The sequence below is a fragment of the Stigmatopora argus genome, chromosome 19 (assembly GCF_051989625.1).
Source record: "Stigmatopora argus isolate UIUO_Sarg chromosome 19, RoL_Sarg_1.0, whole genome shotgun sequence".
In the NCBI taxonomy this organism is placed as follows: domain Eukaryota; kingdom Metazoa; phylum Chordata; class Actinopteri; order Syngnathiformes; family Syngnathidae; genus Stigmatopora; species Stigmatopora argus.
Window position 1 is genome coordinate 2,248,129 of NC_135405.1, and position 22,812 is coordinate 2,270,940.

The following is a 22,812-nucleotide window of genomic DNA, read 5'->3' on the forward strand; positions in this document are numbered from 1 at the left end:
AGCACCTCCCGAGGGAAGTGTCCAGCGGGCATCCTGATCAGATGCCCGAGCCAACTCATCTGGCTCCTCTCGATCCAGAGGAGCAGCGGCTCTACTCCGAGCCCCTCCTGGATGACCGAGGTTCTCACCTTATCTCTAAGGGAGAGCCCGGGCATTCTGTCGAGGAAACTCATTTCAGCCGCTTGTTTACGTATTAAATTTTTCTTTACAAGTATATTTTAGTTGGCTTAATGTAAAAGTGATCAGCAGGTCCAACCTCAGAGTTTTGAGATTGAGGGTTGGACCCCAGGTGGGTTCCAACCTCGTGTGTGGAGTTTGCATATTGCGTTTGTTGTATTGTTTTCTTCGGATACTCAGGTTTCCTTCCGCATCTCAAAAACATGCATGCTAGGCTAATTGTATGCTAAATTGTCTTCAGCTATGAGTGATTGTTTTGTTTTTTGGTCTCCTTTTCCCTGCGTTTGACTGGCAACCAATCCAGTGTCCCTCGCCTGCTACCCATAGTTGGCTGACATAATCTCAGCACCTCCTGCGACCCTTGTAAGAATAATTGATACAGAACATGAATAAATGTTTATCTTTTTAAATTTATTTTGTTTTCAGTAGAATTCTAGTGCCAAAAATTATTACAAATTGTAGCCCGTTTAAAACTGTCTGAAGCAGAAAACAAAAACAGGCCAGGAATCCCCAGGCGTCCTAAGCATTTTGTGTTGTGTTGAGATGTAGCCAGGAATTGGTATCCAAAATGTAACCTAGGCAAACTAACATTCGTTTTGTCGTTCAGTGGATCTTTGATCATTTACAGAACAATAGTGACAAGATGGTGAAGTATGTTATTCAATTTACCACTCCCCTTTCAAATGTCCATGGGTAGGTAAGAGACTCGCATTTATAGAACAATACTAGTGACGAATGATTTTCAACTAATGAGCCAACTGCAACATTTGCAACTCAGTGGAGAGACTAATCCAGCCACCCTGCTGCCCAGTGGGAGCACTAAATAGCTCAGCCACTTGGCCTATCAATGGTATCACTTGTGTTCAATGAAAATTAGAAGTTGTTAATCTTTACACATCTTGTGTAAACATTGTTTCCATCTTGCCAGTAGATTGAAAAAACAACAACTATTATTCATGGTAAAAAAATGTGCATCGAATTTCAGAAACTATTTGTGATTAATTAAATAAATAGCCCTATATATTCGTTGGGAAAGCATGAGAAGGATGTCTGCGTTTCAAACTTTTCAATTTGCGACAACATTGTCATGGGGATGTTTTCATAAGTTTGGATTTAACTGCGTGATCTTAAATGTGTGACATGGATTTGGGAGTCCTGAGTGGATGACTGGATTCAGATAACTTTTTTTAAAATCATTCCACCAATACAAATGGCCATACAATTATATCCTTGTCCTGATCGATCACAAATTAAAGCTCTGTGAAGGAATGAGTTCTTACCTGTCAGATGAAGAGTTGGCGAAGTTCACTCCGTTCCCTTAAAATAACTTAATCCAGTAATAGCAGCGACTTCAAGATGGAAAAGAGATTTCATGGACTAAGAGGAGTGCAAAGGAATGTAGGGGCGAGGAAAGAACACACTAGTAAGTGTATACGTGCGTTTGGGGGGGAAAGGAAAGGGCGGGTGAGGGGGATTTTAAAGGAAACCTTATGTTTCTTGGCGACCCATTGATACAACCGCTCCAAAAGGTTCCAAATGAACCGACGTGCTGGCGGTTTGAGTCCGTGGGCCAAATTATTCAAAGGGGGAATTGTATTTGTGATTTTTGTAATACATGCACATTCCTAGTTCATGCGTGTAAATAATAAACCTCTCAGACTGTTCACCAGTTGAACTATATTTCCATATATTCTCACATACTGGTAGTTTGTAGAAGATGCCTTTTTTGTGTTTCGTAGGAAAAAAGCTATTTTTTTGTGTGCTGCAATGAACAGCTTCTTCTATTTGCAAATTATTTTATTCTCTCAAGTGGACAGAAGAAGGTACAAACTTGATTTCAAAACATTAACACAAAGGGAAAACAGAACATAGTACATTGAGACAATACAGACCAGTCTGGGTCCCCTCTCCTTCCACCCTTCAGTGGCTTCCGGATTGCAGAGAGATCCCTGCTCCCTAGACAAGTCCACTTTTAAGACTACAGTAGTACCTTGACATACGAGTGCCCCAACATACGAGCAATTTGAAATACGCGTAAAATTTCGGGCAAATATTTATCTTGAGATACGAGACAAATCTTGATATACGAGCATACAGCGGACGTGAGAGGCTGCTCATAAGAACATCATGGGCACTGTCTCTCTCCCCACAAATCCCTCGTGTAAAGTCTCTCTGGTCGGAACTCCCTCGTGTAATGTCTCTATGAGCACTGGCCAGAGCGTTGCATTTTTTCAGTGTTTTTTTCCCGTTAGTCAGTGCGAATGGCGGAGCGATCGCTAATACGAGACTATTTACTACTTCTCGTTGGCAAGTGGGCTTGCGTTATCCTATTGTGAGGACATTTGTGTGCATCAGTTTTGGAATATTTTGAAGGGAAGACAAAACCAAACAACCTTCGATATGTTGCATCTCCCTGGACGAGCAGCCAGGGTAAGGTGGCCGACGATCTTTCTGAAATTCTGGTGTCTGTTCAGGGTGGGGCGGGTTAGGGTCAGCCATCACTTAAAGGGCCTGCCTGGACGCACGCCGGACCGGCCACCCCACTCCTCGTCACCGGCCAGCGTGGACGCCCACCAGACTGGCCACTCCCATGCCTTGTCAAGGGTTGGCGCGGATGCCCACCGGACCGGCCACTCCGCCGGCGCGGCCTTGCCATTGGCCCTGCCATTGTCTCTACCCTTGGCCTTTCCATTGGCATTGGAGCAGGGAGTGGGGGCTGAAAGTTATTGGAAAAAAAGACTGATTTTTGTTGGACTGTTTGTGATATTTATTCGAATGTTGAAAGTATATATTGAACTGATGTAAGGGGAAGTACATATTAATTGCAATTCACTTGTTACTGAGTTAGGAGGGAGGCAGCTAAGAAAGGTGTTACAACTCCATGTCGACAACAGCAGTCAGATAAAAAGAAAACGCAGGTCCCTCATAGCAAATTGTAGGCGACCTGAATGTTGGGAGACAGACAATATGTATATACAGTGGGGAATATAAGTATTTAGTCAACCACCAATTGTGCAAATTATCCTACTTGAAAAGATTAGAGAGGCCTGTAATTGCCAACATGGGTAAACCTCAACCATGAGAGACTGAATGTGGAAAATAAAACCCAGAAAATCAAACACTGTGATTTTCTGGGTTTTATTTTTAAGAATTTATTTGCAAATCATGGTGGAAAATAAGTATTTGGTCAATTCCATAAGTTCATCGCCATACTTTTGTGTACCCTTTGTTGGCAATAACGTAGGCCAAACGTTTTCTGTAACTCTTCACTAGCTTTTCACACACTGTTGCTAGATTTTGGCCCATTCTTCCATGTAGATCTCCTCTAGAGCAGTAATGTTTTGGGGCTGTCGTTGGGAAAGACAGACTTTCAACACCCTCCACAGGTTTTCTGTGGGGTTGAGATCTAGAGACTGGCTAGGCAACTCCAGGACCTTGAAATGCTTCTCACGAAGCCACTCCTTTGTTTCACTGGCTGTGTGTTTGGAATCAATGTCATGCTGAGAGACCCAGCCACGTCTCATCTTCAATGTCCTTGCTGATGGAAGGATATTTTCACTCAAAATCTCTCGATACATGGCCCCATTCATTCTTTCTTTTACACAGATTGCAGAAAAACAGCCCCAAAACATGATGTTTCCACCTCCATGCTTCACAGGAGGTATGGTGTTCTTCGGATGTGTTTCAGTATTCTTTCTCCTCCAAACACGAGAACCTGTGTTTCTACCGAAAAGTTCATTTTTGGTTTCATCTGACCATAACACATTCTCCCAGTCCTCTTCTGGATCGTCCAAATGCTCTCTAGCGAACCGCAGACGGGCTTTGATGTGTACTGGCTTCCGCAGGGGGACACGTCTGGCAGTGCATGATTTGAGTCCCTGGCGGTGCATTGTGTTACTGATAGTAGCCTTTGTTACTGTGGTCCCAGCTCTCTGTAGGTCATTCACTAGGTCCCCCCGTGTGGTTCTGGGATTTTTGCTCACCGTTCCTGTTATCATTTTGACGCCACGGGTTGAGATCTTGCATGGAGCCCAAGATCGAAGGAGATTATCAGTGGTCTTGTATGTCTTCCATTTTCTAATAATTGCTCCCACAGTTGATTTCTTTACACCAAGCATTTTACCTGTTGCAGATTCAGTCTTCCCAGCCTGTTGCAGGTCTACAGTTTTCTCTGGTGTCCTCCGACAGCTCTTTGATCTTGGCCATAGTGGAGTTTGGAGTGTGAGAGAATGAGGTTGTGGACAGGTGTCATTTATACCGATAATGAGTTAAAACAGATGCTGTTAATACAGATAACGAGTGGAGTTAGACCTCTTTGAGAGCCAGAAATCTTGCTTGCTTGTAGGTGACCAAATACTTATTTTCCACTCCGATTTGGAAATAAATTCTTTAAAAATCAAACAATGTGATCTTCAGTTTTTTCCCCCTACACATTCTGTCTCTCATGGTTGAGATTTACCCATGTTGACAATTACCGGCCTCTCTAATCTTTTCAAGTAGAACTTGCACAATTGGTGGTTCACTAAATACTTATCTGCCCCACTGTATATGTATCTATGAAAATATGTATATGCATATAATATGCATATATGAAAATATGTATATAATATGTATATATGAAAATATGTATATGTATATAATATGTATATATGAAAATATGTATATGTATATAATATGTACATATGAAAATATGTATATGTATATATGAATATATGTATAAATGTATCTCTTCTCATTTTCTGAACTGCTTTATCCTCATTATTGGTGGCCAGCCGATCGCAGGGCACAAGGAGACAGACAACCATGCACTCTCACACCCATACCAAGGGGCAATTTATTGTGTCCAATCAGCCTACCATGCATGTTTTTGGAATGTAGGAGGAAACCGGAGTATCCGGAGTAGACCCACGTAGGACCGGGTAGAACATCCAAATTCCACACAGATGGACATTACCTGAATTTGAACCCAGGATCCCAGAACTGTGAGGCCGATGCGCTAACCATCCATCAGGCCGCCTTTATATATGTATCTATGTACATGTGTACAGTCATACATCAACTTTCGAAATTAATTGGTTCCAAGACTTTTTTCGTAACTTGAAAATTTTGTATGTAAGTGTACTTTGTATGTAAATTCTCTAATTTGTTCCATGGTCTTAACACAACTACCAACTAAACCCTTTAAAATTGGTCAGTGTCACAATTTTGTATGAAAAATGTGAGGAAACACAAAAATGAGAAAATTATAAGGAAATTATTTATTAATGTCTTAAGATAAATAACGCATATGAAAATGTGCCGTGCCGCTGAAATATCTCCCTCCGCGGTCGTTATAGATGTAATACCCGTTTGTCCGCCAGATGGCTGCAAGAGCCCATTCTACCAGGGCCGAAAGCCCTCCACTTTGTAGTACATTTTAGACTTTTACATGTGCCCTATTTGTGTGTGTGTGTGTGAAAATATGTGCCACATTACATTTGTAGTTTTTAATTGTTTAATAAGGGGAATTAAACATAAAATAATGGATAAGGAAATGCATTTACTTTTAGGGGGATTTTGTAACTTGGAACTTTTTCATATCTTGAGTCACGCATATAAAAAATCGTAGTACAGACGCTCCCCTACTTACGAACATTCAACTTACGAACAACGGTACATACGAACATGTCTGCAAATTGCGTTTAAGTCCAAAAATGTTCGCAAGTCCAATTTTGTATTTCGCGCCTTTTTCGGAGTAGTACTTCTTTCCGCCGCTAATACCGACGCCTGGCGCTGTGAGAGCTCAGCTCACCCAGCATCTACCTTCTTCTTCGTTGCAATGCGGAAGTGCGTGAATGTATCTCCAGTGTGCAAAGAACCTTTTTCATTTGTATCATTAAATATCTCATGCATCCAATATTGAATATGGTTGGTAAAAAGCTAAATGCTTCTATTGAGGGAGTTGCAAGGAAGAGGCAAGCCATTTCACTTGAAACGAGTGGCAATAATAACGAAGCTTGATGCGCGTGAGAGTGGTGAGCGTTGCACATTCAACACCATTTATAAACAGAAAGATCGAGCAGCAGGACCCAAATATTGAACGTTGCACAAAGTTTGCAAATCAATTGAATGATTCCATACAGTGCTACCGCATCATTTATGATGAAAAAAAGAAGAAAACTGTGCAATCGTCATTAGGTCGCTTCTTTTGGCCAGTTTCTAATACATAAATCTCTCTCTCTCTCTACAGTACTGTACATATTCTCTCCATTTTATTAAATGTTTTTTTTTCAGTACAAACCAATGCGTGTTACTTATACAAGCCTTAAACATACAAATGCACTTATATAAACCTTCAATATACTTATATCGGCCTTAAACATAAATTATAATACAAAATATAGCACTGAATCAACTTACAAACAAATTCAACTTATGAACAATCGCTCGGAACCAATTGCGTTCGTAAGTAGGGGAGCGTCTGTATATCGTCATATATAGCCTACCACTTCATATAGATTGGACTTCCATTGGCGTCAATGGCAACTAATGAGTTGAAAATTAGATTCCTCCTTCCTCTGGTCAGGATGCACCCTGAATGAGTTAAAAAAACGAAATGTTTTGTTTTTCTTGCATAGGTGGACCCTGCTACCTATTTATCACGAGTAGACGTCCAATCTATTTGAAGTTGGAGAGTGGCAGCGAATGAATTTTCGTTCAGTCCCTGCGAGCCCTCCTATTTGCATTCACTGTTAATGGCATCCAATTAGTAAATATTGAATCATTAGTTTACCCCTTTCGGTCAGTATGGACATTGAAATGTTTCCTTTTTTTAAATAAAAAAAAATGATGCTTCTTATTTCTTTAATTGAAACAGCAACAACACTCTTTATAACACTGACATTTTCCACAAAACTTCTATAGGCAGCAATCCCCAAAACTGATTTCGAAAGCAATTCATACACCAAAACATAATTTCTGTGATTTCATATGAACTTTGTGAAGAAAAAAAACCCTTGCGAACAGCCTGGGTTTTGTGTAAAAGGGAACCATCAAGACATGTTAATGTATTTTCAAATATGAATGAAATTACTCTTTTTCCACGCCATTTTCTACAAGTAATTACTGAATGCAAATAGATGATGCATAGTGGTACATAGAAATATATAATTTAGATAAATAATTGATTTAGGATAGGCATAGTTTCCCTAGGACTGAAGAAACATGGAGTGTTTTTCAAGTGCACAAAAGACATTCCCTGTTTGTCCTGTGCAGATGAAATATACTTTGGCATGGGTCATGTTGATGACTATTAGGATATTACGGATTGGATAAGCATTGATCAATTGATAAAACCAAATGACGTTGCTTTCTATTGCTTTAAGGACATACAAATTAAGAGAACTTTAGCTTAAAACTTACAGCATTGCAATTATGGGGTTATTGCACCTAAATGTTACAGAGATAACGATTGGAAAGGACAAGCTTAGATAAGTGGGAAATGGAACAATTCTCCAAGTTCCAAAATCTGGCTAAGAAACAGATTATGTTTGTCACTTTGGGTTTGACAAAATGCGTTGGCGCATGAATTCTGGAATATTTGGGGAATGGGAATCCCATATCTAAACCAAATTCGAGGGACATTTGGAAATAGGCTCTATTTGGCACTGGATGCCCCTAATCTGGTGGGGCCTTTCATGGTATGAAACAAGTGCTGGAATTATGGTCAAAGATAGCACTTCCAAATTATGATATAAAACCTCTGAGTAATGCTTTAAGTAGATGGGTTATCTAAGAATAAATAGTATGGGCAAAACTCGAACGGAATACAAGATACATTGACAGCTACTAAAACAAACTTTAGAGGCAAAACTTTTGCCACTTCAATTCTGCGTACAAACAGCTAAACTGATAGCATTAACGGAGAGTATAACTTAATGCAAAACATGGAGGTATTTTTTTGTTACAAACGGTTAATATACTTTAGTGGGTGTGTGTTTCAATGTGTCACAAGTTTTCCGTTATTGCAACAAAGAGTTAATCACAGCCACTTGCATGGCAGTCGCTCATCCTGGCTGACTAGGGCAATGAACGGCGGCAATTGAAATTCCAAAACAAATTTCTATTTAGAGATGTGCGGCACGCGAATCTAATACGTTAATTACCTAGTTCCTTCTGGAATGATTATTGCTGATAGGGCAGCAAAATGGGGTGAACTACCAAGAAGCCCCACGGGGGATGGTGGTTTACAGTTGTGATTAAAAATTTACGGGCCACTGATGTATGGGTAAACGACCCAAATTGAAAGACTAGTGATTAGTGCATCAACCTTACGGTTCTAAGATCTACTAATGAAAGCGGGGTGGATCCAGACCTTCCAGAGTGTGTAGTATTCCTGGTGTCCACCAGAATTCGTGGGTTTTCTCCGGGTACTCCAGTTTACTCCCACAAACCAAAATTAAGGATGCTAGACTGGTTGAACACTCTAAATTCCCCTGATTATGAGTGTGAGCATGAATGATTGTCTGTCTTTTTGTGTTTTTGTTTGGGTGGCCACCAAGATATAATCTATCAATCAAATATCAAGGTGAAGAAGGATTTGGAAATTTGAAATTGATTTCTGAAATTGCCAATAAGCCTTTCGGGGATGGCGGTGGCAGATTAGGACAAAAACAAAAACGAAAAGAAAGGAAAAGAATTTCGCCAAATTAAATTTTTGACGAGAATGCAGCAGCAGTACTCCACATTTGAAACTTAACGTGGAGAAACAAATAATCTGCTCTGCGGAATGGGAAATTTGGGAACAATGAGGAAAAAACAAAAACAAAAAACAAATTGGTACCTCAGCTTACTTGGGTGAGCTGCTTTTAACATAGCTACCTTGAGTCATGGGAAGTCCTATGTCTCGACAGGGGGGATGGTGGCCTTGGTACGGTGCCACTACACAATTTATAGGGTACACGGTCGATTGGTCGCCAGTCTTTTGGTCGCCGATCTTTTGGTCGCCGATCTTTTGGTCGCTGTCTTTTGGTCACCCGGAAGGTAAGTGATAAGTTCCATTTAAATCGCTGCTCAAATTCCCTAAATACAAACTGCGAATTACTATTTAGTCATACTTAATGCCCTAGTAATTATTAGGCTAAAGAAAAGCTCAAAATTTCCTGATCTTTTATAGTTTTTTGTTGGAGAACTTGTTAAGACCCTGACTGACATAGCTTCTTAAAGGGACAACGCATTTACATACAAACTCTTATACACTCACACGTCGGCTCAGTGAAACTGGTCATGGCCATTGTTGACTTTTATTGATGCGTAGACCGTCTTGTTTTACCTTGTTTTGTCGCCGGTCTTTTGGTCGTCGGTCTTTTGGTCGCCAGTCTTTTGGTGGCCCGTTGTCGCGGTCGGGGCGACCAAAAGACCGGCGACCAATCGACCACACACGACTTATAGGGTTAAGTTGGTTGCAGAGCATGCTTAACCTGTGCTCGGCATATCAGTGCACAATTTGAAATTCCAAAGAACCATTGATTTATAGTGATAATGGCACCCAAATTGTGTTAACAAAACAATTGGCTGGATGGACAGAAGGTTCCATATCTTGTTATGAAATCACTGCCTAGATAACGAGTTCAACAGGACAACAAAATATAGAAATCCAATTTAGTAGACCCTACAAAATGCCATTATTCACTGCACGATTGGAACTGGATGATAAGGCTAATCTGGCTGACTGCATAAAAAGAAAATCTTTAGGGAAACACATTGAATTGGGATTAGCAGAAGGAGACTGTGCTTCTCAACAGGAAACGGACTGGACCAACGGTGGTCCCAGGAGCCTGAGTGCTCAACCTGCAGTATAAAGAAGCACTAGCACGCCAAGAGGGGGATGTGGAGCCACCTTTACACTGTAAGAAGGTTCTCTTAGTTGAAACGTTTGAGGAGACAGGTGAGAAATGGCAACCACTCCAATATTGATTGGAAATAACTCTTTTATATTGGTTCTATCGTCTCCATGTGCAAAAAGGTGAAAGTGTTTCAATTGAGACTAAACCTTCTTACAAAGGTTTAAAACAAATGACCAGACGAGGAAAAATGCGATCGGATATAACATCTCCCTCAATCACCATTCTTTGGGGAAAGTGTTTTTACAAAAGAAAAGTGTCCTGCTTGTAAAGAAAAGGATAAATATTGAAACGGTGTCTATCCTGTTACGAAAGCAGTGAATAAGGCCTTTGGCAAATGAAAAGAAAAATCAGCCTTCACCGAGGTGATATCAATAGCTGTTTTGGCTAACACTTTGACAATGTGTGGGTATTGTCCTATCCCCTGCTTACGCTCTTTGCTAGACCGACTTATGGTTGGTGCAATTGCTCTAACAAATTCCAAATTGCAAGGATTGTATCTGCTTATTAGACAGCCTACTGGTGATGACATTGATGTCCAGGATTATGCAAATTATGAAAAGGAGTTGAACGAGAATGATTTTGTTCTTCCTTTTTCAGGCCAGATATGCAAGTAAGGTGAATTCTGGTAAAGATCGAGAAAACGGACTTCCCCCAAGTGTATTTGTATTTGTCATAAATAAAAAAAGATTATGGGATTACGTACAATATAATAACGGGGGAATGTTAGGCTTCATTTGTCTCACATTTATTATATATTTGCTCGCAATGAATAACGCTTCCCTTGCAACCGTGATAAACAACGGGAAGGTCGCTCCTCTATCCAGCTGGACTTATCAAAGTTGTTTTGAGAAACATCGACCTCTCACACGGTCACTCATACCGAAGATCCGGGAGGACTCTCAATTTTTTTGACTTCGACTTCGCACCAGGTGGTGATACCGATTCCCCTCCGAAGGACTTGCAATTGTTTTGATTTCTGAAGATCCGACAGACCTTCAATTGTTTTGAATAAATGATGCTTGTTGTTATGTAATCTTATGTAATAAATGAGCAGAAGAGGATTCAATTCGTGAGAATGATCTGGTCCGAAGGCGCGTGAGGATCGATTCTCTCTTGCAAGAAACCCGGTTATGAGTCAGATGTCCTTTTCTGTTTTAAGGTGAATTTGGGAATACCTATTGGTGAACCTATCAAAGTGACCTGACTCTCAATTTTTGGATTGGATTGGATAACTTTATTCATCCCGTATTCGGGAAATTTCGTTGTCACAGTATCAAGAGGGTGAGGATGCAGAAATAGGAAAGGCATTTTAGACATAAATAGATAGGTAATAAGTAAGTTAATAAATAAATACATGAATAAATAAGCATACGTGTACATACACCTATACATATACACACATATATACATACATACACATAGATGTACATGCATGCATACGGTAGGTCTTAACACCTGAAAGAGCCTGACAGCTGATGGGAGGAAGGATCTGCGGAAGCGCTCCTTCCTGCAATGAGGGTGCCGCAGTCTATTGCTAAAAGAGCTTCGGAGGCACTCCACAGACTCATGCAGGGGGTGGGAGGTGCTGTCTATGATGGACATCATCCTGGTCAGCATCCTCCGCTCTCCCACTTCCTCCACAGAGTCCAAAGGACAGCCCACAACAGAGCTAGCCCTCCTGACCAGCTTATTCAGCCTGTTCCTGTCCATCTCTGTGCTCCCGCATCCCCAACAGACCACTGCATAAAACACTGTAGATGCCACCACAGTGTCGTAAAAAGTCCTCAGCAGTGTCCTGCACACTCCAAAGGACCGTAGACTCCTAAGTAGGTAGAGGCGGCTCTGGCCCCTTTTATACAGGGTATCTGTTTGTGGACCAGTCTAGTTTGTTGTTGAGGTGAACACCCAGGTACTTAAAATTATCCACGATTTCAATGTCTGTACCCTGGATGTTCACCTGAGTGGTCTGTTGAGGATTCCTCCGAAAACCGATGACCATTTCCTTTGTCTTACTGGTGTTGATATAGAGGTGGTTTTGCCTACACCAGTCAACAAAGGCTGTGATGACTCCCCTGTACTCCAGGTCGTTCCCGTGTCTGTATTATGTTTGAAGTCTGATGTGTAGAGGGAGAAGAGTGGGGAGAGCACTGTTTCTTGTGGGGGGCCCGTGCTGCAAGCTACCACATCAGACGTACAGTCCTGGAGTCTCACTTATTGTGGTGTCAGTGAGGAAGTCGATGATCCATGCGGCTAGGTGGTTCCTTACTCCAGCCTCTTCCAGTTTCCCTCTCAGTAGGACCGGCTGAGAAAAGACAATGTTTAGGGTTTTCTTTGCCTCATGTTGCAAACATGATGCTGTGTGTGACAAAAAAAATATGGCGGTAGAATCATGCAAAAAGAAAAGTGTGCTTTGTAAATAAAAAATATCAGTTATAAAAAAAGAATGTGTTTTGTTACAAATACAAAAAAGGACCCACCAGACAAGTAGCTACAAGTGTGAAGATCCAAGTGTATTTTTGTGTGGCTAATCAGAAAATGACTGCAAGTCAAAAAAAATTGAGTAAGAGTTTTTAATTGAAAATCACCTTTTTTTTCTTTTTGGAATAAGGTTCATTCGAAAACCATCCATTTTTTCTTTTATTTTTTTCGCATAATTTCCCTGTACAAAAAGCCCGAAAAATAGCACAACACAATCAATCATGTTGTATATGGCCCTTTCGTATCACTAATATTAACAAGACAACATTTGTGCTTAATATCCAAGTATTCTTTTAGTGTCAGACTCAAATGCACTCAAGGTTTGCAGGTGTTCCCTAAACAGAAGCAGGAAAGTTCACAAAATTAAGCAGAAGTTGGGCTAACGCCAACTACTTCAGTGGTTCTTAACATGGGTTCAATCAAATCCTAGGCGTTCGGTGAGTCGGTCTCAGGGCTTCGGTGGAGCCTCTGCCGCGGAGGTCAAGACACGTTCACTCATCATGTCTATTCACGATAACATGCCCCGCTTGACCATCACTGGCTGCAGATGATCATGTGACATTGCTTGGTCAATCAGTGTTGCAAGGAATTTATATATCTTTAATTTGAAAAAAAAAATCACATTTTATTTTAAATTTAAGTAGGGTTCGGTGAATGCGCATATTAAACTGGTGGGGTTTGGTAGCTCCAACAAGGTTAAGAACCACTGAACTATTTCATCAAATTTAAGAATTGTGTGTTGTTTTTCAGAAGTTGAAGAGTGACAATTACACGTGTAATAATGCAAAACCACATTTCTTAACCTTCTTAAAGTATGCGGTCTTAATTCAATCATGGCAAGACAAACATCCACCGATGATGCAGTCATTTTAAACCAGGGGTGTTCAAACTTTTTTGCTCCAAGATTTATTTTCAGGGAGTCAACATCCCGCGATCTGCCTTTTTCTAGGGTCCTGACAAAGTTCAGCAGTTATGTATGTTGATATAAGATTAGACCCTATCTGAGACTCCAGCACACCCCACGACCCTTGTGAGGATTAAATGGTTCACAAAAAAGAATGACTGCGAGCTTTCTCAACATGCATAACACGGGGGTGAAAATTCACTCCTGATTCATGCAATACCTTACTGTAGATTAGTGTTTCCCAACCAGTCTGCCGCAGCACACTGGTGTGCCGTGAGCGATGCTCAGCTGTGCCACGGGAAATTACAAGACATATATCGTAATAATCCAAGAGAAAAATCTCAATATTAAGAGATGAAAATTGAACTATTACGAGGTTCAAATTGAAATATGAATTCATAGATAGTACTATAACAAGATTCAAATTGTAATATTATGAGATTAAAGTCATTTTGTTGCTTAGTTTTATGTAGATTAAACCGGAAGCTCTTTGGTTTTCCGGGTTTCAAATTTGTTGACGTTAAGTTTGTGTGAGCCCAAAACGGCTTTTCTCGTAATGTTAGGTGGTGTAAGTAATATTGGGAAGAAAAAACGTCATAATATTACGAGATTTAAGTCATTTTCCTGTTTTTAAGGTAAGTGAACCGGAAGTTATTTGGTTTCAAGGGCATCAACTTTTGTCGACGTAAAGTCTCTGTGAACACATTACTTTTATCGTAATATTGGGATAAAAAGTCAAAAATTAAAATTAGGTTAAAAAACATTGCATTAATTATTTTAACAGCAGTCGAACTGAAAGCTGTTCGGGGTCTGCGGACATCAACTTTGATGACGTTAAATCGGTGTGAAAAAAATAGATTTTGGAATAATTTAGTGGGGATTATTTAATTCCTGTTAATAAAACTTTAATGAGAACAATTTTATAATGTTAATATAGGGGAAATAGTTTTAAATTAGAAGACTTTCAGCTAGTGGTGTGCCTTGAGATTTTTTCAATGCAACAAGTGTGCCACAACTCACAAAAGGTTGGGAAACACTGCTGTAGAGATCCCAAATTCATAATGGCCTTGCTAGTGGAACCACCAGACTGGATCAAATCTTATTGTCGTACGATCTAACAATAGTACCTTGGCGATCTACTGATAGATCGCAATCTACGTATTGAGCATTCCTGTTGAAACCTTTCAAATTCCAATTGGACATCAACAATGCAGTAACAAATATTGATATTTTGATAACACTCACAACAGGCATATTGTTTATGCCGTGTGAAAGTTAATCAACATTACTGCATGTTTAACACATTATAATACTGCAATGTATTATATTTACTAACGGTAGGTGTTTTTCGGTGTTGAGAGCATAAGTCGCATTTACTTTTCAGCGGGCAGATACGAGTGATTCAAATCACAAGAACAAATTAAATTCATAAGACTGGGTACGACCACTCAGAGACACACCAACATCGACATCATGTTCCACGTACTGTATACTAAACTACACTACCATGACCCAGTTATAGATAAACAGTATATACATTACATTCATTTTTTTCCCGTGAATAATTCAGTAGTAAGTCTATTCTTTATTCCACAAATGACTTTGGCTAAAATGGGTAAGTACAGGTGCAAATGGAGGCACAGACTAGTCATGAGGCAGAGGGATGAAGAAAGGATCAGCCTTTGCTTTTCTTTCCTTTTAGGTCGGACTTTTGCATCTCTTGAGCAAAGAATCTGGGGGCCTTGGAAAGTATCCCGTTGTACATGGTTGATCAGGCGAAAATCTTGGAAACTTGTAATCCAAAGGAAGGTCTATAAACAAATAAGAGTTTGAAAAAGTGAGTTATTCATTACATATCTGTATGCAGACCACCTAAAGGTTTTAAGAACAACTGCTGTCCGAATCCGATAGTAAATAAGAGTAAATTCACTGGTAGGATATCAGGATATATTAATGGATATCTATAATCCAAGCTCAAAATGTATTGGCCATTCATAGTATAATTGTCACAACCAGCAGAACAGTTGACGAATTCACGGCCAGCCCTCCCAGTGAAAATCCATGAGTTTATCACTGTAAATGACATTAAATTAGCTAATGAAACAAATGTCGAATCACACCTGTTGACAAAAGAAAGTGAACAAAAAAAGTTCGGGAACTTATTAATTTCGTAAATAGAGGTACGACCATCTCCCTTTCAAACCCATAACCCCCAAACCCCAGATATCAGAAAAGTACCTTATCCGTAATAGAGTTACTGGAAAAATAAATGAAATTATTCTTGTTTGTATTGAGTTGATCTAGGTACACTCGATTATTCAAAGAAAGAAATGTGGGGTGCTAAGGTTCGCACTGTGAGAAGTCTCATTTAAAATCAGCCTTGAGATTGATCGGTGTATGAGTCATCTTGCTGGAACCACAACCGGCATTGAACTGAAAGAAGCCATCAGGAAGGGGGTAAGAGCCATTCCTTGGTTTGTTTGTAGGCATGTCTTTAACAACTTTGTGCTCCTCCTCAAGAAAGTTGTAAATTGTGTAAGATTAAACTGATTTATTTTGATAACTTCCTGTGGTGGTTGTGTAGGTGTATTGTTGTACTTTTCTTTAGTTACATTGAAGCTGGGAATTTCCTGGATTTAAAAAAGTTTTTAGTAGTTGCGTTTGAAAAAAATGCTTTAAGCTTTTCTTCTAGATTAAAGAGTTTATTTTTAGTACAGCCTTTTGGTTTTGGGCATATTTTTAGCCAATTACTTCATTTCTTTATGAATGGATCGAGTCTTGGATCGCCGAGTAATAAATTTTCAAAGAGACAACGTGGGGCAAGCATCAATTTTAAGCACTAGAGAAATTGGTGCGTGATGATTATCGCATGATATTCATGTGTAATGTTGTCGATAAATTAAATACTTGTAAGAAAGTGGTGACTTCTTTTACAGGATCCACTGACTAAAAAGCCCGGAGCCTGCATTTGAAACATTTCTGGGAAATTCCACCGTAAGATCCGGTAGAATGAGGCTCTCACAGTCCGCTGAGTGAGCTATATTTTCATTTAAGGACCATGGCGTCCACTGTAACATTGCCCGGAACTTGCACCTGGAAACATTTCTGGGAAATTCCACAATCAGCTCCGCTACCACGAGGCTCCCGGGGCTCACATTTCTGATAAAAATCCACCCACAGAGACTCCCGGGGCTCGCATTGCTGATAAAAATCCACCCTCACAGAGGCTCCCGTCACCTCAGAAAGCTATATTTTTCGCTTCCGAGTTTCAGCGTGAATTTTGACATTTTCATGAACTTTTTATATACTTAAAACAAAAAAAACATGATGCACTGAAGCTCCGAACTCCTGAAGGATCACAGAAAGTGACAGTGACAGTATTCATCTTGAGTTGCCTCAAGACATATTAAAGGAACTGGAAACACCTTGTAATGGTACAAGACTGTAACTGCCCGGAGAGTTGTCACATAGCAGGGTTAATCTTGGCATTTCTGCGCTAGTCAACTCAGGGACAGATAACTGTTTTTTGGACCAAAGTGTTGTCGATGCTCTTAAATGCCCTTTACTAAGGCTTGCTACACCCCAGTGTTGGATCTTGACGGGCATCCTATGTCGGATGTAAAGTTTGTTACAACTCTGCTGAAAGTTAAAGTGTCTGGGAATAATTTTGAGGTCCGCAGTTTTCTAGTTATGCCGTGTAAATCAGCCCAAGTCGTACTGGGGCTGTCGTGATTAAAAACGCACAACGCTAATATTGACTGGGCAAAGGCACAAGTGTTATATTGGAGCACTTTTTGCTATGCACATTGTTTACAATCTGTGACAGTGCCCCTGGTGAATTGTTTCCAACTAAAGAGCCAAATAATTCGGTTAATGTCCGGGCCTTATACCATGACGTCAGTCCAGTTTTCAGTGCGGAGCACGCTAAGACCCTTCCTCCGCATCGTCCATACGACTACGCTATTGAGCTTTTACCCAGTGCACTTTTCCCCAGGTCAAGGTCATTTAAAGTCTCTCAGCGGGAGGTGCGAAGAACTACATTTTCTCATGGCTTGCTGCCAGACTTATTCGCGGGGGGGGGGGCTTGGGGGCTGTTCTTTACTGACAAGAAAGAAGGGTTGCTTAGGCCATGCGCCGATTACCGGGGTCTTAACAAAATCACGGTCAAGAGTAAATACCCGCTACTATTGCTAGATCTACTCTCAATGGCTTGCTGTATCATAACACGATTCAATTTCACGGATAATGTAGACCAGATATCGCCATGGTAATCGAAAAACCGAAGTGGGATCACCCATATTATATGTACCTTACATGAATTTGCGTCCATACAATAACAAGTGTTTATATTAAACATTACAGTTACATGCATATGAAAATACTGTAATGTATTATTTAAATATAATCTACATACAATAAATGTGGAAATACTTTAAGTACTGTACTCAAAATGACAATAGCTCTTCTCTGCCTTATTTTAAGGAAAACAAGTGTCTCCTACACCTGTGCCGTACGATGAAGGGGAATTAAAGATGATGAAAATGAAGATTTACTGAACAAGTTAATGAGAGCTTTACTCCAAATGAGAGCTTTACTCCAAATGAGAGCTTTACTCCAAATGAGAGCTTTACTCCAAATGAGAGCTTTACTCCAAGTCAGATTTAAGAGGTGTCGTCGTCGGGGAAGCAGGAGCTTCTGCTGGAGGTTTTTGGCGCACAAGGAACATTGTGATGGGGACTTGTGACTGCTGTTTCTTTTTTTATACAAGGACATGACACCGTCAAGACGATTTCCAAATTCGATGTCTCTGACTGTCATCTCCGAGACCCTTTGTTCCAAACTGCGTGCCATATTGAAAACTGATTTCTCAAATTAAGACAACATTCTTCATCCTCAGTCCTCTTTCTGCCTCTTCTTCCTCACTCACAGATTTCATCTTTTTGATGAAATTCTCAACAGTTTGGGGTGTTCAGTGGCTCACGAGAATGATTCCATCATCATGTCTGTCTAGCCTAGAAGTCTAGCGAGCCTAGCCTAGCCAGCGTCATGGCTTTATCTACGGCTGAACGATGAATCTCCTTAAGCGTAAATACTGTATGTACTTTACAACTTGATGGGTAAATGTTTGGTCATTGAACTTGGCGTACGAAGTAGATATTCGTACAATGGACACTGGTATAGAGCGGTTCAAGGATCCTCATGGCTACTTCACCATCTGGAAAAACGATTGAATTCGAGTGATTGATTCAGGTAATGATTAGAATTTCTCGCAGTACGTAACTCTGAACATGGCATTACAAATAACCGTTACATTGTCGAGTGCATGTGATTTGTAGAACCATCATACGGCAAGTGTTTAATGTACTTTTTGTATGTAAACTGGGGTGAACAGTGTGAATGGGTTTTCAACCTTTTTTGATTCAAGAGACTTGACTAACATGCACGGTCAACCAACCAGGGATTTGGTTAATTGTCAGAGAAATCGAAACCCAATTTTTTTTTTGAATTTGTAAAGGTTGGTATGGTTGTCCGTTTTCATGTGCCCTGCGATTGGCTGGCAGTCATTTCAGGTAGTAACCAGCCTACTGCCAATATAGCAGTGGCGGGCCGTCAGGGCCTTCTCTGCTGGCCTAAGAAATATCTGAATCATATATTATATTTTGTCCATCAATACTTATTAAATAATTCCAAATTGTCTGTTAGCTTTCTTTCATTGCTTTTCCTCCTGGTTGCACTGCTTCCAGATGTGTGTTTTCAAATTGAAGCATTTAACCAATCACATTTCAGCCATTATTTGTTGCCAGGGTCAGAAATCTGCCTCAAAGCCTTCACAATCAGATCTGCGGGCTCTGCCGCTTTAAACAAGCATTGATAAGACTGTTGCTTTAACCAATCATATTTCGAGTTGGCAACACCACAATGTATTGTCGCGGGCGTAGTAGGGACACGTCATTGCCTTGTCGCAAGCGGAGAGAAACGTCATCGCTTTCACCAACTATGATTAGCTACCAAACTGTATCTGGAGCTAGCTGCACAAGCAAATATATTGTTGTGTTGATTTAAAGCCATTTTCAAGACGGACTATGCCAGAAATACGACAGGACAGGCTCGACTTTCAGCATTAGCTTCGATGGCGATAGAAAAGAAGGAAGAAAGAAAGGAGGATGGATATTGTTTAGAGTTAAAAATGATTTTTGGTGAGTAAAATATGGATATCTGAAAAGCTCCAGTGTTTGTATTTAATCACTAAATGCTCCTAGGAAGTGGATTTTACCCCATTTTAGTGCAATTTTTGCCGTTTCGCCATTGACGTCCATCGCTGTCTTTTCCCGGGGAAATCACCTCCCTGGCCCGGTTGTAATGTCTGAAAAGCTCCAGTATTTGAATTTAATCAGTAAATGTTGCTAGGAAGTGGATTTTATCCCATTTTAGAGCAATTTTTGCCGTTTCGGCATTGACGTCCATCGCTGTCTTTTCCCGGGGAAATCACCTCCCTGGCCCGGTTGTAATGTCTGAAAAGCTCCAGTATTTGTATTTAATCAATAAATGCTGCTAGGAAGTGGATTTTACCCCATTTTATTGCAATTTTTGCGGTTTCACGTATGGACGTATATGCACGTATCGACCTTCACCGCTGTCGTTTTCCCGGGGAAATGATACTCCGGGCCTGGTTCTAATGTCTAAAAAGCTCCAGTACTTGTATTTAATCACTAAATGCTGCTAGGAAGTGGATTTTACCCCATTTTCGGGCAATGTTTGCCGGTACGCCATTGACGTTCATCGCTGTCTTTTCCCGGGAAAATCACCCCCCTGGCCTGGTTTTAATGTCTGAAAAGCTGATTTTGTATTTAATCATGAAATGCTGCTAGGAAGTGGATTTTACCCCACTTTTGTGCATTGATATACTGATTGTTTTCTATGTGTCGCAGCTGTAGCTGCAGTAGAGGTTTTATAGCCATAAAATAGTTTTTGAGGGTTGGATTGATACGTTGAAGGCGCTACCAGAAAATGCACGGACCGCCACTGAATTAATTTAACATTTATTGTAAAGCAATGTTCCCTCTAAGCTGCGTGCGTGCGCAATTGCGCACTACTCTCGTCTTCTCTGCGCACAGCAAATCATATGGAGGGCACAAAATAAAATCCCAATTTTTATTTTTTTTATTGTTTTTTATATATTTTTATCCGTGAGGCCAACGCGCGAACCACTCATCCGCCGGGCCGCCCATTCATAGATATTAATCATTACATTTTATTATTACTAAATCATTTATGTGTAGTAGACATACACCTGCTTATGGCAGGTGTGATACTGGTGTGTGCCCATAGCGAGCATTGATGATGTTGCTCACACCGGTACTCAGTGTGCTCAGGGAGGTTGTCTTTCTGCCCAGACAAACAAAAAATTAGAGGGAACATTGTTGTCAAGTACTCATCAATATCTTAGTGTGGTGCCGACAGCCTCGGCTAATGTATACAACCTGCTTGCAAAGGCTTTCTTTTGATGTTGAACTGTTTCATTTCTGTGCCCTTTGTTGAAAATCAGACACGTCTGAGCTGCCCTCTCTCCAACCTCCGTGCCGATAACCCCCTGGGAAGTTGGCTGCTTGAACATGGTAGATCGCAAGAGGTTGGCTACTTAAAAAGTAGACATTGAAGCAAAAAAGTGTGAGTACCCCTGTTATACTCTATTCTTTTCAGTGTTTTTTCCCGTTAGTCAGTGCAGAATGGCGGATGAGCAATGGCGGAGGAGCTTGCTCGATAATACGAGGGGAGTATATACTACTTCTCGTTGGCAAGTGGTCTTGCGTTATCCTATTGTGAGGACGTGTGTGTGCATCATTTAAGGGAAGACACAAGCAAACAAACCTCGATAGGTTTCATTTGAAAGTCAGGGTGGAAGCGGGGCAAATAGAGCCAACCCGGGAGAAGAAAGGTACATTGGTACCTCGACATACGAGTGCCCCAACATACGACCAATTTGAGATGCGAGTAAAATTTGGAGCAAATATTTATCTTGAGATACGAGACAAATTTTGATATACGAGCAGACAGTGGACGCGAGAGGCTGCTCATAAGAACATAATGGGCACTGTCTCTCTCCCCGCAACTCCCTCGTGTAATGTCTCTGTAGTCGCAACTCCCTCATGTAATGTCGCTATGAGCACTGGGTGGAGCGCTGCATTTTTTCAGTGTTTTTTCCCGTTAGCCCGTTAGCTCCCGTGAGTGGAGCAATCGCTAATGCGAGACTACTTCTCGTTGGCAAGTGGTCATTCGTTATCCTATTGTGAGTACATTTGTGTGCATCATTGTCGGAATATTTTGAAGGGAAGACAAAAGCAAACAACCCATCTGACCGTCAGGGTGGAGGCGGGGCAAATAGAGCCAACCCGGGAGAAGAAAGGTATCAAAATTTGAAACAACATTAGAATTAAATTTAAATTTTAAGGTTAGATTAAACTTATTTTTGAGTGTGTCTGCATCGTAATCCAAGTTCGTTTAAATTTGTTTGTTATTTTACCAGCATATTGTCCTGAAAAAAGTCCCCCCCCTCTGTCACTCTCTCTCCCCTACGCGAAATCCGTCTAATTTTAATTTTAATTTTAGAACTATTAAACACATTTTAGTACGATTTAGTTATTTGTTACTTTGTTAATAGATGGTGAATTAGAACAAATAAAAATGTTTTTCCAATCCAATATTCTGTTTATGGTGTTTTTTCAGAGGGTTGGAACGAATTCCGTAACTTACACTTATTTAGGTCTTTTGCCGATTAAACGTAGCTTATGGAGAAGCACCATCAATTTCGTCACACGGAGTTTCTGCGTGTGATGACAAGTAGGCTTTTGTGTTGTGGTAATGACGACATGGCCTATGTCCGATTATTATTATTATTATTATTATTATTATTAATTTGTTTTTAGTTAATTTCTATGGGAAACGTTCGTTTGAGTTACGAGAAAATCGACACACGAGCTCAGTCCCGGAACGCATTAAGCTCGTGTCTCAAGGTACCACTGTATAGAAATTTAGAACAAAAATTGAATTAAGTTTAGTGCAAGGTTAGATGAAACTCATTTTTGAGTGTATCTGCATCGTAATCCAAGTTCATTTAAATTTGTTTATGTTATGTTACGAGCGCGTTGCCGTGCAAAAAGTCTCTCTCTCTCCCCCCTCTCTCTATCCCTCTCTCTCTCCCGTCCGCGAAATCCGTCTAATTTTAGTACTATTAGACACCATAACCACTAGTTATTTGTTATGCTGTTAATAGATGGTGAATCAAAACAAATTAAAATGTTTTTCCAATTCAATATCCTGTTTTTGGTGTTTTTCAGAGGGTCCGAACAAATTAATTAATTTTTAGTTCAT

The 22,812-nt window shown here is 40.4% G+C and overlaps 2 protein-coding genes across 6 annotated transcripts in view; both read right to left on the bottom strand.

The window, feature by feature from the left end:
• Window positions 1-2,105, bottom strand: part of dse (dermatan sulfate epimerase) — a 34,257-nt gene extending 32,152 nt beyond the window's left edge. For 2 of the 3 annotated variants that reach the window (XM_077587096.1, XM_077587097.1), the window contains exon 1: window positions 1,458-1,706. The gene's annotated coding sequence lies outside the window, so the exon portion shown is untranslated. Of the gene's footprint in view, window positions 1-1,457; window positions 1,707-2,069 lie in introns of those variants that run through there. The other variant, XM_077587098.1, reaches the window with a different exon arrangement.
• Window positions 2,106-12,617: 10,512 nt separating this feature from the next.
• The window catches only part of nt5dc1 (5'-nucleotidase domain containing 1), a 67,086-nt gene continuing 56,891 nt past the window's right edge, over window positions 12,618-22,812 (bottom strand). For 2 of the 3 annotated variants that reach the window (XM_077586858.1, XM_077586859.1), the window contains one exon: window positions 12,618-15,254. In XM_077586858.1, coding sequence (XP_077442984.1) covers window positions 15,142-15,254 — 113 coding nt within the window. In that variant the 3' untranslated portion in view covers window positions 12,618-15,141. Of the gene's footprint in view, window positions 15,255-15,792; window positions 15,877-22,812 lie in introns of those variants that run through there. The other variant, XM_077586860.1, reaches the window with a different exon arrangement.